The 16,406-nt window shown below is 53.7% G+C and overlaps 1 protein-coding gene across 1 annotated transcript in view; it reads right to left on the bottom strand.

The window, feature by feature from the left end:
• LRRC75A (leucine rich repeat containing 75A) overlaps nucleotides 1-16,406 on the bottom strand; it is a 42,184-nt gene that overhangs the window by 7,390 nt on the left and 18,388 nt on the right. The window contains exon 2 of the mRNA XM_044249172.1: nucleotides 7,143-7,271. Within this exon, the coding sequence (XP_044105107.1) occupies nucleotides 7,143-7,271 (129 nt within the window). The remainder of the gene's footprint in view (nucleotides 1-7,142; nucleotides 7,272-16,406) is intronic.

Below are 16,406 nucleotides of genomic sequence, written 5' to 3'. Positions count from 1 at the left end.
ATAAGGCTGTGGCTCAAGACACACTCATCAGCCTCTGATTTACCCTCCAGCTATGGAATGAGGTGAGGAGGAAAGCAAGGGGCAGGGGGAGGACACATCAGACTGGAAGGGATGGAGAAGGCACAGTGTAGCCATGGGCACCATGGCTTCTTCTCCAATAAGGAGGCCTTGGCCAGAGGAGGTGCACGGAGGGGCGGTCATGGTGGGGGCCCTGGTGAAGGCCAACTCTGGAGGCCAAATGGAGGATGGGAGGCGACAGCAGAGACGGCGCCTTGAGAGCTGTGGTTCTTCCCTTGGGGTCCTTACATCCTGGAATTACCAAGGGGCTTTAAAAAACCCTGCCTGGGCCACCCTCAGCAGGAGTGGGCAGCTTGCATGCAGAGATTTTTTTTTTTTTAAACTCCATATATGATTTCTGTGTCGCCAAGGTGGAGAAGGACCGGGGGAAACTATTCAGAGGGGCAGGGCTGGGGATGGATTGGGTGGTCGGTCTGGCATCACTCCTGGGACCACCCCAAAGCCATAACATTGCCACTCTCCCGTGGCACCTGCCCCACAGATAAGCACCGAGCTCCAAAGCTTCGGCTGCTCCTTCAAACACTTCCGTGGGGGGTGGGGGGGTGTCAGCCTCTTGGGCCTGAGCCACTGGGCAGAGAATGGAAGAAACAAAGAGGAAAAGGCGGCAAAGTAGCCGCCGCAGTGCGCCGGCACTGCCACAAGGGGGCAGCTGTGCGCAAGGCGCCGCAATGGGCTGATCGCGCGTCGCGGTTCCCCGCCGGGGAGATTGAGCAAGCCTGTTTCCTCACCAACAAGGACAACAGATACGGTCACCTCACAGGCTATTTGAGACTAAGCGTGGGCTGGTGTCCTCATAGAAGGGAGAGCTCGCTTCCGTCTGCCTGGGCTACATAAACAGCAGCTAACATTAACCGCGCGTCTACTAGGTTAGGCGTCGCCTCTGCGCACTGCGCGCACGAGCTTATGACTGTCCTGTAACTCACAAGGATCCTATGAAACGGGGGCTACTATCAACCCCACTTTACAAAGGAGGGAATTGAGGCATAAAGAAGCTGACTAGACAGGCAAGCCCCACAACGTGTAAAATGGAATGAGGACGCAAAGCCCGGATCCGGGGTTGGCATCCTTCCCAACCTGCCCTCCCGCCCTGCGCTGCCCTCCTGGGGATAAATCATTTGCTTTGGTGGGTTCAAGGTGTTTCATTTGTACCCGCCAAAGTCTTAAGCAAGCCCATCTAGTTCCCCCGACCCCCAACTCCAGGTCTCCCTCCCGCGGAGAAGAGGACAAAGCAGGACGGACTCAGAACTGGAGAAGGAGAGGGTGGGGAAAGGCAGGGGCTGGAAGGAGAGGGAGGAGGCAGAGGAGGAGAAAGTGTCGTTCCCGCGTGGTTTCCAGCAACAGCAGCCACGCGCCCCTTGTGCAACCTTGGCCGAGGAGTGTGACCACCGGCCCCACACGTTACCCGGTCCGTGCGCCCCGCACCCAGCGCTCCGCTGGCTGCAGGCTCCTCTCTGCTCCTCGAAGTGGTGAGGCCCAGCAGCCCCTTTGTGCAACCAGACCCCATCCCATGCTGCAGTTGATTGGTCCAGAAGCGGGCACTGGCGGAGCGCAGCCAATCAGCTCTTTCCTGGCGACGAGACACACCCCCGGCTGCTCCCAGGGCTGGTTACCGACCAATAGACTCGCAGCCCCCGGGAATGGAGAGTGAGGCCCGGGGGAGCCCAGAGGAGGAGTGGGGAGATGTCTGCACAGCGTGTCGTCTGTACTTCTAGCCCCTCCTTCCAAGCTTGGCTGTCTTTGGGCCCCACGAAAGCCCTCGGTTTCAGGACAAATTATTTTCCTAGCTTGAGGCACCAAAAAGCCCTCATCACCCACACCTGGGGCTCAAAGGCAGTTTGTGGAATTAATTCTGCAGCTCTTCCTGCCACCCAAGGAAGGAAGGAGAGGGGCAAGATGCAAGTCTTCGGTAGCTGGGCATTGCTGGGTGGAGCGAGGGTCCCGAAGCACTGGGGCCTCCTATTGCCTCTGACTGGCACCAGTGGGCTGCAGAGGACCCTGAGGGACTCTGGCTGACTTGTCAGGAAGAATGCTCAAGGCAGACCGCAGTCCCCTCCAGGAGGGGCCACAGCACCCGACGCTGCTCCACCTGTCGCCTGTCCCGATGGGGGCTCCCATCCGCCATCTTGGCTTCCCCAGTCCCCCAAACAAGCACAGTCCTCCACTAGCTCCGGCCAACGGCTTCCCTCACTCATTCATTTTTTTTTTTTTTTAAGATTTTATTTATTTGACAGATCACAAGTAGGCAGAGAGAGAGAGGGGAAGCAGACTCCTCGCTGAGCAGAGAGCCGGATGCGGGGCTCGATACCAGGACCCCGGGATCACGACCTGAGCTGAAGGCAGAGGCTTAACACACTGAGCCACCCAGACGCCCCCCCCTCACTCATTCATAAACTCATTCTTCAGCTATTGACCGTCCTTCCTCCCACAAGCTGGATCCTGCTCCGGATATGGGGAGACTTGAGCGCTATAGACAGCATCGCGGGGCCTCCTGCCCCGACTTCCAGTTGGGTTCAGCTAATGAGAGTGATTGGAGTGAGACCAGAGAGCAGGAGGAAGGATCCTTCCTACTCTCATTCCCTCCCAGCTTCAGCATGTGAGGCATCCAGACACCAAGAGCACCCCACGGACCCTGGCTTCCTGTCACCGCCCCCTCTTGTCGTCTCCTACTCTGCATCAGTGTTGATCTGGGTGATGCATAGAATGAGGCAAGGTCATAAGAGATACTGTGGTGTCTGCCTTGTTCTTTTCTCGGATCACCTGCTCTGGCCAGCTGCGGTTGAGAGAAAACTCAAGCGGTTCTATGGAAAGATCCATGTGGCAAGAAACTGGAGCCTCCTGCCAGCAGCCAAAGAGTGGGCCAGCTCGGAAAGGGGCCTGCCTGTGGATCCTTGGAGCCCTGGCCACTGTCTGGAGGGACCCCAAGCTAGAATTACCTAGTCACACAGTAGAGACTGCCCAGGGATAAAGGCCGACCGTTTAAAGCGTGGAGTTCTGGGGTCATCTGACACACCGCAATAGAAGACACAGCACCGTCCTGGGAAGGGAGCCCTCATGGCTCTGGTCACAGCTTGTACTAAGCCCTGCCTGAGGCAAGATGTCACTGCGAACAAGACAGATGCCATCTCCTCCTCCTTCGGCAATACCACTGTTCTCACAGGGGCTGGCCAACCGTGTGTCAGGCAACAAAGAGATAAGCCAGATAACTTGGGAGACCAGTGAGAGAAATGAAGCCCTCAACAGGGCACGGGTGACCGGGGGAGCCGTGTCAATGACGAGGCTGGTCACAGAAGGTTCTGGAGAGGCTGAGTCTGAAGGGAGGAGCTGGGGAGCCCAGGCAGAGGTGGAGGCAGCAAGGTCCTGGAGGCAGGAGAGATCTGGTTGCTCCAGGAGCTGAGAGGAGGCCCAGGTGGCCCAAACCGCTGAGTGAGGGGAGTGGAGAGGATGATACAGGAGATTTGGGCGGGGGGGGCCACGGATGGGGTTTGGGTTTTAGTGAAAGTAGGACACCAGCCCACGTGGGAGTTTTCTCAGCAAGGTTCTTGGGGGATCCACATTGATTTTGACCTTGCACATTGCTCCCTGACTGCTCCCAGAGCACAGAGGGCTGTGAGGCATAACGGGATGTGCGGGGCTGGCACTGGGGCCCAGGGGAGGAAGGGGTGTCTAAACTTGCCTGTAACATGATCTGTGCTGGTGGCGTGATGGTTTGGGTACGGGAGGGGTGGTGACTCATGGACACCCAGGCAGAAATGTCCAAGAGGTGGGTGACTTTTGAGCTGGAAGCTGGGCTGTGGATGAATCAACACACAGTCATGGGTGAGATGGGGTTTTGCCTGTCCCCTCCTTCTCGGGGCACACACAGACCTACCCCCATCTAGGGCCTAGGCCCATGTCCAGGTGGGACACCAGAGGGGGCTTTGGGTAGGTTGGGACTCATTCGAGGGGGGTCATCTTAATTGTGGGGTTAGTGGTCTGGTGGTCCCTCACCGAGACCGGACAAGGAAGGGCTATTTCCTTTGTCCCACATCACCGTTGAGGGAGGTGGCCCCTTGAGGTTGATGGTTTTGACATCTCTGATCTGAAGTTCTCAGATGAAAGATCTAAGAACAGAAGTCCTGGCCAGCCCCGAGCCAGCTCACGTTTTGGGGTTAGTGTACTCAGAGGCTGCCCTTATCACCAGCTTTGGGGCCCCAGAGCCAGGACCTTCAGCTCTGGCCTCAACCACAACCAGGAGAGCCCTTCCAAAGGGCCTCTCCGGCCACATGGCCTTGGGTATGGCTAGGGGAACCAGCCAGGACCCAGGGCCTCTGACCGGGCTGACACCCCTGACTTGCTCTGCAAATCAGGAAATCCCAGGCCGTCCCCTTGTTCTCCAAGACTCTGAGCCCAATCCCTGCCTCAGTGTCCCACCACAGACAGGGTCTGAGCACCCTGCTTGGCCCGTGATTGGTGCTCACTGACTAGGGACAGCTTAGCTTTTGGGTAGAGGATGCTCAGTCCTGCCAGGCACATTCTGGAGAGAATCAGTTCACTGAACCCCGCCCCCCAGCTATGGCTCTACAGGGGACGGTATTGTTATGCGCCTTTGGACTTGAGGAAAACACAGGTCAGCTAAAGAAGTGGCCTGAGAGGGGCGCCTGGGTGACTCAGTGGGTTAGGCCGCTGCCTTTGGCTCGGGTCATGATCTCAGGGTCCTGGGATTGAGTCCCGCATCGGGCTCTCTGCTCAGCAGGGAGCCTACTTCCGTCTCTCTCTCTCTGCCTGCCTCTCAGTCTACTTGTGATTTCTCTCTGTCAAATAAATAAATAAAAAAATCTTAAAAAAAAAAAGAAGTGGCCTGAGAAAGCTACCCCATGATGGGGGAAGGTGGGGGGGGGTGGGAGATGGGGAGTGGAGGGGGTTGGGGGGTGGGCAGCAATGTTTGTGTCCCCCACCCCACAACTCGTAGGTTGAACCCCATACCCGGATGATGGTGTCTGGAGGTAGGACCTTTAGGAGGGGAAGTAGGATTAGATGAGGTCATGAGGGTTGGAAGAAGAAAACAGCTAGCTGGCTTGCTTTCTGCCAACATGAAGCCACAATGAGAAGGTGGCCGTCTGCAAACCGGGAAGAGGGCTCTAGCCAGAACCGGACCTTGCCGGCACCCTGATCTTGGACTTCTGGCTTCCAGAACTGTGAGCAATACCATTCTGTTGATTCTAAGCCACCCAGTCAGGGGTAATGTGTTGTAGCAGCCTGAGCTCAGAGCCCCCCAGGTCCAGACCCTGTACTCCCCACCAGATGGAGGGGACAGGTCTCAGCCCAGAACCCCTTGGGGCACCTCCCGTGTCCTGTGGTTTGCATGGGCGGTTACCCACCTGCAAACCCTCCTCCTCCGGCCCAGATGCAGCCCCACAAGATCCACCCCCCCCCCGGCCCTACCCTGAGCACTGGGAGCACAGGGGTCAGGTGCCTGAGCACCAGCCTGCAACCAACCCAGAACTGGGTCCAATCACACCTGCGTCCCTTTTAGCAGACTGCTTCATTACCTGACTTTGGTCTTCCTCAACTCCAAAATGGGCATAAAAATAACATCCCTCCTATTGAGCTGTTCCAAGTGCCCTGTGATCGGTCACCCCGTCACCTGGGGGCATCTGAATTCACGTTCCAGAAAAGGCAGAGAGAGGTCTGGCACCTGCGAGGCCTCAGACAGACCCTGCTCACAGCTTCCCCAGGCTGAGCCAGGTAGAATGGGAATGAAAAGGGAAGGTGATTCTAGGCCCAGCTGGTTCCCCTGCGGCTCCTGGCGTTAGCCCCTCTCCCGCAGGCCCCGAGGTTCCCAGCCTGCCAACCCTCCTTACCCGCTTTTTCTTACGTCCCCTATTTGAGCCCCGTATCCTTGCCTTCTGCTGCATCCCACCACCAGCCCCAACACCCCTCCTCCCCCAATGGCTGCCCCCACCCTTCAGAGCTAGCTCCTCACCTCAGAACCTTGGCCCCAGACAGCCCCAGGAGCCAGAGAGAAGGCCGCAGACAGAGGCCCGGATGGAGGTCCAGCTCCAGAACAATATTGCCCGCGCTCAAGTCTGCGCTTAGGCCAAGGGAGGGTGGGTTTGACCAGCACGCCCTGCCTCTTCTCCTCAATCCTACTCTGGAAGCAAAAGCTACCCTCAGGCACTCCTGGGTCCTGCTCTAGGCTTCCTGGCCCTGTCACAGAGGAAACCCTTCTTTTGGAAGCTGCTGGAAAATGAGGGATGGGAGAGAAGAGCTCCAGAGTGGAGCTGCCCCCACACTGGCCCTCCCCTTCCCTGCTGGGGTCATGCTGGGTAAGCTGGCCCGGCACCCCGTGAGGAGGGGGGCAGGCGCTCCCATCTGGAAGTTGGCTAAGCATCACCCGCCCTCGGAGCGCTCTCTTCTCAGCTCTGGAAGCCAGGCAGACGTGGGCTTGAGCAAAGTGGGGGGATGTGTGTAAAATGACATTCAGCCTTCGAGAGGAAGGCCGTTGGGAGTGCTGAGGACTGAGGCCCTGGAAAGCACCAAGTGGGGTCACTGCTAGATTTACATGGCGCCTTTGTGCAAATAGGAAGAGGTCCACCACTAGACGGACACAGGCTTGAGCCAGTGCCTGTGAGTTGGTGGCAGAGAGAGGGCTGGAACTGAACTGTCTCCTGCCACCTTGGCGTGTGCCTGTCTTTGTGCAAGGTATAACGCACACAACTGTCCATGGCGGTCCTCGCCCATATCACAGGGGTGGCTACTCAGCTCCAGTCCCATAAAATGAGGGCTCCTTGCTGCAGGAACATCCCATTATTCAAGGGCAGCTGAACAGGGAGAAATGTGTGAAATAGTCTGAGTTCTAAATGTTGGCAATGAGTCCAGATTTAATACCCTCATGGGTCAAACAAAACCTGGGCTCATGGATGCTGGGCCTTAGGACAGGGTGGGCACCCCAGGCCCCGCTGGTTTGTCCTCCTTGGGCCCCGGGCAGTAGCGACCATCCCTCCCTGGACCCTTAGCCGCTCTGGCCAGAAAGGCGCCCGCCTCCCACCCCCAGAGGTGGCCGGCTCAGACCACAGCTGCCCTACCGGCTTGGGGCAGTGGATGTAGCGGGCCAGGCTGATGATGAGGTCGTGTGTGATTGGGTCCACCAGGTTCCTGAAGCTGGCGTAGCGGTACAAAACGTCGTCTAGAGAGGTCGACTCCATGCCCAGGTCCTGCAAGAGGAAAGGATGCCCAGAGGTCAGGGGCGGCCCAGTCTTACCCTTGAGTCCCACCCAACACACCCAAAATAGCCCCCTGGAGCTGGCTTAGCACCCACCCCCCACCACACCCTGGCCAGGGAGGAGACCCACTCCCCACCTTCAAGAAGCTTTCCTAGTTGCAAGGAAGCATCTTAGAACCTCTCCCAGAGGGCCAGGAAAACTCGTGGAGAGATGGTCTTCCCAGTGCATGCACGTCTCCCAAGCCCTCCAATGTCGGACGAAGATCACTTCTCCAGCCCACCCAACCCAGGAGGAAGCCAAAGGCGGGCTGGCCATTGTATGAGAGGCTGCTTTTCTACATAGGGCAAACCTTGGAAATGGCATGTGTTGTAAATCCCCCTGCTCTGTGATAGGGTCCCTTGTACTGATAATGATTTTTTTTTCATTTTCTGAGGTCATCTTTACTGCTCCTTCTACAGATGACCCAACCTCAGTGCTCCTTTGCCTTGGGGTTGGCGGGGGGCAAGTTTCTGGATTACGGGATTGCAAGGAAAGACTGCTGGGGACCCAGAAGAAAACCCCATCAGGGCTCCTTTAGAAAGGACATCAAGTGGGAGGGAGGAGAGGGAGCATGGGGGAAAGGGGCCCTGAGAGGGCTGGGGGCAGAGGTTTTCCAAGCCTGAGGAGGGACAAGGGTTTGGGGGGCACCACACTCTGAGAACCCCAGCTGGGAGCCCCTGGAGATACCCCTGCCCACCTGCCCCCATGGACTTGGCCACAAACAGTCGCTAGTGTGGAGTAGGACCCAGGAGCCCCCCTCCAGGTGTTCTGGCCTAAGACCCCCAAGATTCCTGCCCCACCCCAGGGAAAAAGCAGGCTCCCCAAACACGACTAATGCTTGAATTCCCCACCAGTCAAGTTGAAAGAGCCTTAATTGCTTTAGAGAAGCAGAGAAACATGGTTTTCTACCCTAGAGGGCTAGAATAAACTTTATGCCCTGTATGTGTGAAGGGACATGGGTAAACACCGTGTCTTTCTCAACACCTGTCCCTGGTTTCTGTTGTCATCGGGATTGTGGGATTGTGATTTCTATCCTCAGCTTGGTGCCTTGCCCAGATCAGGCCATGACAGGAATGATGACATTCCTGCCCACAGCCCACCGTGAGGACCAAGGAGGCCACTGAGGGTGGGCAGGGAAAGCAAGGATGACGCATTTGTGCTGCCTTCACCCTCTGAGCCCCTAGGCACCCCCCACCAAGTCACTCACGGAGCTGCCCAGCACAGCCCGGCGGAGGAAGGCTCCAGAGCTGGGTGGCCAGGATCCCGCACCCTGGGGACATGAAATCTCACCTGATGGGTGAATCCCAGCAGAGGTTTGCTCCCTGTGGGGATCCTGAACTTTTCCAAACACCTTCCCCGTGTGATTCTTAGAAATCCCAGTAAGGCAAGTAAGTTGGGCATCATGATTCCCAATTTACAGATGGAGAAACTAAGGCCCAGGGTTTCAGGAACGGAATGAACAACATTACGGTTCTAGTTAGCACTGAAGTGCAGATTTGAAATATGCAAAGAGCGTACACATCCTAAAAGTTCTCGTCAAAAAGAAAAAACACGTTTTTTCTCCCACTTCCCCAAAATGACACGAGGTGAGGATGTGAACTTACTGTGGTCATCGTTTCAGCGTATCTAAGTCAATCATCATTCTGTGCACTTTAAACTTACAAAAGGCTTTAACGCAGTTATATCCCAATAACAATGAGAGGGGAAAAAAATCACATATAGTAAACATGCTTTTATTTTATGTTTTATTTTTATATTTTTTAAGACTTTATGTATTCATGTGACAGAAAGAGAAAACACAAGTGGGGGAACCGAGTGGCAGAGGGAGAGGGAGAAGCAGGCTCCTCACTGAGCAGGGAGCCCGATGTGGGGCTCGATCCCAGGACCCCGGGCTCACGACCTGAGCCAAAGGCAGATGCAGGTGCCCCAATAAAGACTTTTTAAACAATAATTTCAGGAATGGTGGGGGTGACTGACATTTCTAAGGGCAAAGAAAGAAAGGGTCTTTGCCGGGGTCATCTGGAGGGGTCTGGGCACCATGCCCTCCACCCTGCTGGGGAAACTTGCTGAACCCGCCCTCTGGCTGGGTCTTACCTGCCACTGAAGGGACACTTTGCTCGCTTCTCCTTGTTAGAAAGGAATGGACACCAAGGGCCAGTCTTGGGGCTCTTGTCTTCCATTCGGCAGGACTGACTCCCGGAGGCTAGAAGCCCTCTGTCGGGTTCTCTGGCTGCCGAAATAATTTCCTGGGGACCTAGATGCGAGGCTCAAGGGCTGATGTGGAAGCTGGCAAAGGGAGGCTTTGCCCAGTCCCAGAGCTGAAGGCCTTCGTGGAACTAAATAAAACACCATCTTAGGCCTCTGTCCCTACCCTGGCTTGTTCCATTCCTCGGCCAGGGTTGTGTCCTGGGCAAGCTACCTCATGTCACTTGAGTCTCAGTTTCCTCATCTGTAAAATGGAGCCAGTGACCATCCCCATCACAGGTAGGTGAGAGGAATAAAACCAGGTTAACACGTAAATCCTCCGGCAGGGAAGAATATCACCAACACAGCTCTCCCCACCCCACAATCCTTCCTTCCACCCCCGCCCCTCTGCAAGACCCCTCCTTTTCTCACGTAGTGATTCGTGACCTCTTTTTGGACCACAGAGCCTTTTGAGAAGGTGACAGAAGTCACGACCTCTCTCTCCAGAAAACCTGGGAATTAGGCCTCATGGTCAGCAGGGCCCGGACCCATGGGATTGTGGAACACAAACTCCTTCTTAGGAATGCGCAGAGTGCAGCCCACCCTCCCTGCGACAGGAGGAGGCTGGGAATGTAGGAAATTGGGGGGGGGGGCGTCGTCAAAGGGCCTCTGTTCTAGGGTCTTGGAAGGCCTCTGTGTCATAGGGCCAAGGCTTTCCTCTCCTGGGGCAGGGACCCATGGGTAGAAACAGAGGGGTGGTGACTGTCACAGTCAGAGGCTGGATTTGTGGCCACAGGAGGACAGAAGATAGATTTACCTTTCCTTTCCTGCCTGTACTGCAGGCTGGGCTGTCCCTCTGTGAGTTTTTGCCTGACCATAACCTCTGCCTCCCCCATCTTGCCCCCGTGTACCCCTCTGCTCAGCGTGCACCCCATCTCATGCTGGTCTCCACTCCCTGTCCCTGAGGGCCCCTGCAGAAAGCACCACATTCCAGGTCTACCCAGTCCTAACCCACTGACAGTCGGCCAGAGACGTCTTCCCTCTTGGGCTCTGTTGGCCCATCTGTGAAATGGGCTGATGAACCACATTCGTCGTTACCAAACGGTATTATCAAGATCTTGGGGCTGACTAATGGCAAACACGAGAGAGGCCAGAAGAGTCCTCAAGGCTTGGGACCCGTTTCTCGACAGAGCAGCTCTGTTGGCCTCCCTTTGGTTAAAAAAACAAAACAAAAAAACCCAACAAAACAAAACAACCCCCCAAAGTAGTTTTGTGGCCAAAGCGAAGTTTGAAAACTATGCAGTTGGCCTGGCTGAGTGCTTGGGCTCTTGCCCTCCTACCAGCCCTGCCCCGTCTCCCCCTTCCCCTCCTCTCCAGGCCAGTAGAGGCCTTCCATCTGGGGAGGACCAAGAAAAGCCTCCTTGTGAAGCCTGGAGGCTGGGGCAGGTCTGGGCAGAATGTTCATCCCAGAGCCCCCATTCCGTGTCCTCCTGCCCTCGTGGTCATTCCGGGCTCCTGGCCCGCTGACAGTGGTCCCAGCTCCCTGGGCTGCTGCTGATGTCGGGGTTCATTCAGCGGTTGTGTGGGGGCTGGGGGTAGGTGGGGAGCAGGCAGGAAGGGGATGGGGAGGAGTGTCTGGGTCTCTGCAGGAGGCGACTTTGCTTGGACAGTGTCACCTGCAGGGGACCAAGGGGCCCAACGGCCAGCTCATGCCACCTCGCCTAAGTGGGGTCCCCATGTCACTTGAGTGAGAAGAATCAGGCTTAAGGACTTGTTCCAGTGGGAAGAGAGATGCTGGGAGTGAGGTTAAGGATACTGGCCTTCCAGTGAGTAGAGTGAGACCCATATAGATCACCATTAGATCAGCATTTCTCGAAGTGTGGTCTCTAGTCCCTTTCAGGGGCCCTGTGATGTCCTCTTCTCCAATGACCTATCAGCGTGACCTAGATTTTCTTTGCAGACTTCAACCAAAACAACACACCGCCAGAGACCCAGTGCAGAAGAGGCGGGTGTGAGCGTGCAGCTGTCTTCTTTAAAGCCACACATTAAAGAGATCCACAAAAGTGTGAAACAGTGTCACACTCCTCAGTAAAAGCCTTTTCTTATGGGGGAAAGAAAACTTTTTCTTTTGGAAAATATAGTTATTTTTGTAAAAATTTATCTCACATGCGAGATTATTAATTTTAAAAGAATTAATAAAAAAATCTTTTTTTTTAAAGTAAGCTCCATGCCCAATGTGGGGCTTGAACTCACGACCCCGAGATCAAGACTCCCATGCTCTACCGACTGAGCCAGGAAGGTCCCCCCAAAATGAATACAGACACCTGTAAAATACCTTTGTTTCAATTTCTAATATAGTACCCGGCATCCATCCACTAGATTTAACCCACATAAAGAAAATCTCTCTTTGAGGTCCTCCGTGATTTTCAAGGGCACAAAGTTTCCTCCAAACACTAAAAATTAAATAAATAAATAAAATAAAAACACTAAAAATAGAACTACCATGCAATCCAGCAATCCCACTTCTGGATATGTATCTTTTTTTTTTTTTTTTTTTTAAAGATTTATTTATTTATTTGACAGACAGAGATCACAAGTAGGCAGAGAGGCAGGCAGAGAGAGAGAGAGAGAGAGAGGAAAGCAGGCTCTCCGCTCAGCAGAGAGCCGGATGCGGGACTCGATCCCAGGACTCTGGGATCATGACCTGAGCCGAAGGCAGCGGCTTAACCCACTGAGCCACCCAGGTGCCCTCTGGATATGTATCTAAAGGAAATGAAAACAGTCCACTGGAGAGCCACATGCACGGCCATGTTCACTGCAGCATTATTCCTAATATCCAAGAGACGGAAGAAACCTAAGTGTCTATCCATGGTGAAAGGGACAAGGAAGCTGTGGTATATAAATATATACAGACGACAGAATACTATTCCGTTGTGAGAAAAAAGGAAGTCCTGCCATTTGCGACAACATGGATGGACCTTGACGGCAAGATGCTAAGTGAGATCAGTCAGACAGAGAAAGACAAATACTGGATGACCCCATTTACTTTTTTTTTTTTTTTTTAAGATTTTATTTGTTATTTATTTGATAGACAGAGGTCACAAGTAGACAGAGAGGCAGGCAGGGAGAGAGAGGAGGAAGCAGGCTCCCTGCTGAGCAGAAAGCCCGATGCAGGGCTCCATCCCAGGACCCTGGGATCATAACCCAAGCCAAAGGCAGAGGCCTTAATCCACTTAGCCACCCAGGCGCCCTTTTTTTTTTTCGTTTTAAATGTTAAAACTATTCTGTTGACAATACAATTTGGCATTCTGCATTCAGGTTTGGACACGGATTTGGGGACTGAGCTGGCATGTTTGCTACCCATCCTCAGTGCCTTCCCATGACTGGACGCACACCAATCCTTTGCATTCTCGCATGGCTGGAGGAGTTTTCCTCTCTGAAGGAATGCATGGGGGGGGGGTTGTTTTCTAAGCTCTAACCTATCCAGAAATTTTTAAAAAAATATTTTGCTTATTTATCAGAGAGAGAGCACAAGCAGGGGGAGGGGGAGAAGGAGAAGGAGATGCCCCGCTGAGCAGAGAGCCCGATGTAGGGCTCCATCCCAGGATCCTGGGATCATGACCCGAGCTGAAGGCAGAAGCTTAACCAACTGAGCCACCCAGGTGTCCCCAAAACTATTTTGGAATGAAATCACACCTGTAGATGATCTGGCTAGATAATGCCCCAGTCGCTACTCATCCCTTGGCTGCCCTTGGCATGGCCACCCCAGATGACTCTGAGGCCAGCTGATGCTTGTCTTTAGCTGCTTTTTTTTTGCCCCAGGTCCACAGGATGGTTTTGCCACCAACCTCTAGCCGCCTCTCCTGGACAGCCCCAGCACACTGTCCCTTTCCTGGAAACACCAGTTCCGCAAATAGGGGGACCTAAAAACCCATTTCTGTCTTTATAACAATCTTTCAAAGTCACCAAAGGGGCATCCCTACATGATATCCCTCAAAACTCCAAAAGTCCCTTCCCAGAATCTCTCCCCGACCCCCAAACGCCCTTCAGCATCACCTCTCCGTGCTGCCAACCCTCTCAGCACCCAGCCTTTCCCTTCCTGATACACACCAACTTAACATCTCTGGCTGATCCGGATCTTAGATCAACCCCCTCCCCACCTGGAAAATATCAAGTGTTAGTAAAGACGGGAGGAAATTGGACCGCTCCCGCTTGCTGATGAGAATGTAAAAGGATGCAGTCACTGCGGAAAACAGTCTGGCACTTCCTCAAAAAATTAAAAACAGAATTACCATACTCCCCCAGAGAACCGAGAGCAGGGACTCAAGCCAGTATCTGCACACCTGTTCATAGCAGCACTATTCAGAGCAGCTGAAAGGTGGAAAGAACCCAGCCGCAGACGAATGGAGAAACAAAGTGTGGTTGACACATACAATGGAATCTTAATGGGTCACAAAAGGGAATTGAAATCCCACATAAGCCACACCCTGGATGAACCTTGAGACATCATGCTAAGTAAAATAGGTCCCTCGCAAGAAGTGGGACTTATATGAGGTTCCAAGAGCCATCAAATTCACAGAGGCGGAAAGTAGGACGGTGACTCCCAGGGGCTTGGGGGATAAGGAATGGGGAGTTTGTGTTGACCGGGTATGGAGTTTCAGCTTTGCAACATGACAAAATCTCTGGAGGCAGATCATAGAACAATGTGAACACACCCAACATTGACCTGTAAAAATGGTTAAGATGGGGGCACCTGGGTGGTTCAGTGGGTTAAAGCCTCTGCTTTCAGCTCGGGTCATGATCTCAGGGTCCTGGGATCCAGCCCCGCATCGGGCTCTCTGCTCAGCAGGGAGCCTGTTTTCTCCTCTCTCTCTGCCTGCCTCTCTGCCTACTTGTGATCTCTGTCAAATAAATAAATAAAATCTTTTTTTAAAAATGGTTAAGATGGTACAGTTTATGTTTTGCATATTTTGTAACAATTTAAGAAAAGACCTAGGAAGGCAAACCTAGACACCTTCTGGAAGTAAGAGGCAACATCGGGAGAAGGGGGCATGCGCATCTGGCCAATTTTTTTTTTTCTATCACACTCGGTTATTGAAAGTTTTTGCCACCGTTTGCCTGTCTTCCCATCTTCAAACGTGAAACCTTTTCACAGCCTGTCTTTTCATCAGGAAAATCAACATTGGCTCCTGGAGTCTTCTGATTTTATCATTTATTCTTTTATTTTATTTATTTATTTTAGATTTTATTTATTTATTTGACACAGATCACAAGTAGTCAGAGAGGCAGGCAGAGAGAGAGGAAGGGATAGCAGGCTCCTCGCTGGCAGAGAGCCGGATGCGGGGCTCTTTCCCAGGACCCTGGGATCATGACCTGAGCCGAGAGCAGAAGCTTAAACCAACTGAGCCACCCAGGTGCCCCTATTCTTTTGTTTTATTTTTAAAAAAAGATTTTATTTATTTATTTGACAGAGAGATAGAGAGAGAGCACAAGTAGTCAGAGCGGCAGGCAGAGGGAGAGGGAGAAGCAGGCTCTCTGCTGAACAGGGAGCCTGATGTGGGGCTCGAACCCAGGACCCTGAGGAAAGCAGCTGTTCAACCAACTGAGCCACCCAGGTGCCCCCGTTTATTTATTTGTTTTAAGGATTCTGTTTCTAAGTAATCTCCACACCCAGCGTGGGCTTGAACCCACAACCCTGAGATCGAGAGTCACACGTTCTCCTTCCTTGTCCCTGGCCTTGAGCTCCTGTTCCACAGCATGAGACTCGGCTCCCACTGCCTCCCCTATACCCAGAGTACCCCCCCCCACACACCACTTGCTCCCCCTTGAAGGAGGCACAGTCTAGCAAGATCCACGTCTATCATCTGCCTTGTGGGAGACACTGTGATTTATAATAAGAAATACATATTTGTCCTTTGTCCCCATTTCTGGCACAGAGCTCTTAAAACCTCTGAAATTTCATAAGTGATGAAAGTGACAGAAGTGTCTTGTCATGTTAATGTGGTGGCTTTTGGAAACCCCCTGGATCAACTAGTGAAGGGGGCTGGTTGCTGCCATTAGAGGGCTGGAACTGTCAGTGCCCCCTCACCATCCCCTGCCCTATGAGTCCCTTCCATGTAGCCGTTCCTGAGTTATATCCTTTGTAGTACATGGTCATCTAGTAAGTACACTGTCTCCCCGAGTTTATGAGCGGCGCTAGCAAGTTAATCGAACCCCAGGAGGGGATCGGGGGAACCTCCAACTTACAGCTTGTGGGTCAGAAGCAAAGGCGACAATCTGGACTTTCAATTGGCATCTGAAGTGGGGATGGGGGGCTGTCTTGTAGGACCCGAGCCCTCACCGTGTTGGATCTGGGGATTCTCTCTCCAGGCAGACAGTGTCAGAATGGGGCTGAGTGGCAGGGCACCTGGCTAAGGCCGGGTGATGGTGCCTGTTGGTGGTAAACCACGTCCATGCATTGGAATCGGGAACAGGAATCTTGACCTTGTCCCAGGGTTGCTTCCTGGGTAAGAGTCCACTCCACCTCTTCAGGTTCTGGCTTGCTGAGAAAGCCGGCTCAGAGCCCAGCCTTGGACACGGAGCCAACGTGACTGTGACCTTGGTTAGGGATAGCTCCCCACCCCCACCTCCCCTCCCCCGCCTCCTCCCTGCTCCCTGGTGGCTCCTGGAGGCAGGGGAGGGCCGTGCCGAGGGAAGGCTGTAAGCACAACTCTTTCTACCCCCAAATCACCACTTGAGTAGGAAAGGGACACTTTGCCTGACTTCCTGATTAATGAAGTCCAGACGGAGGTAGAAAGGGGTTTCCCTCCTTCCTTCAGGAGGCTTCAGATCCATTACAAGAAGCCGGGGGCCAGTTCTGTCTGAGACTGAAAGGAGGTTCCTCCCAGACTGTCCACCTGTCTC

This window comes from Neovison vison, chromosome 5, assembly GCF_020171115.1.
Source record: "Neovison vison isolate M4711 chromosome 5, ASM_NN_V1, whole genome shotgun sequence".
NCBI classification, from domain to species: Eukaryota; Metazoa; Chordata; class Mammalia; order Carnivora; family Mustelidae; genus Neogale; species Neogale vison.
Note: the sequence above shows the minus strand (reverse complement) of the source record. Positions and strands in the feature narration are given on the sequence as shown.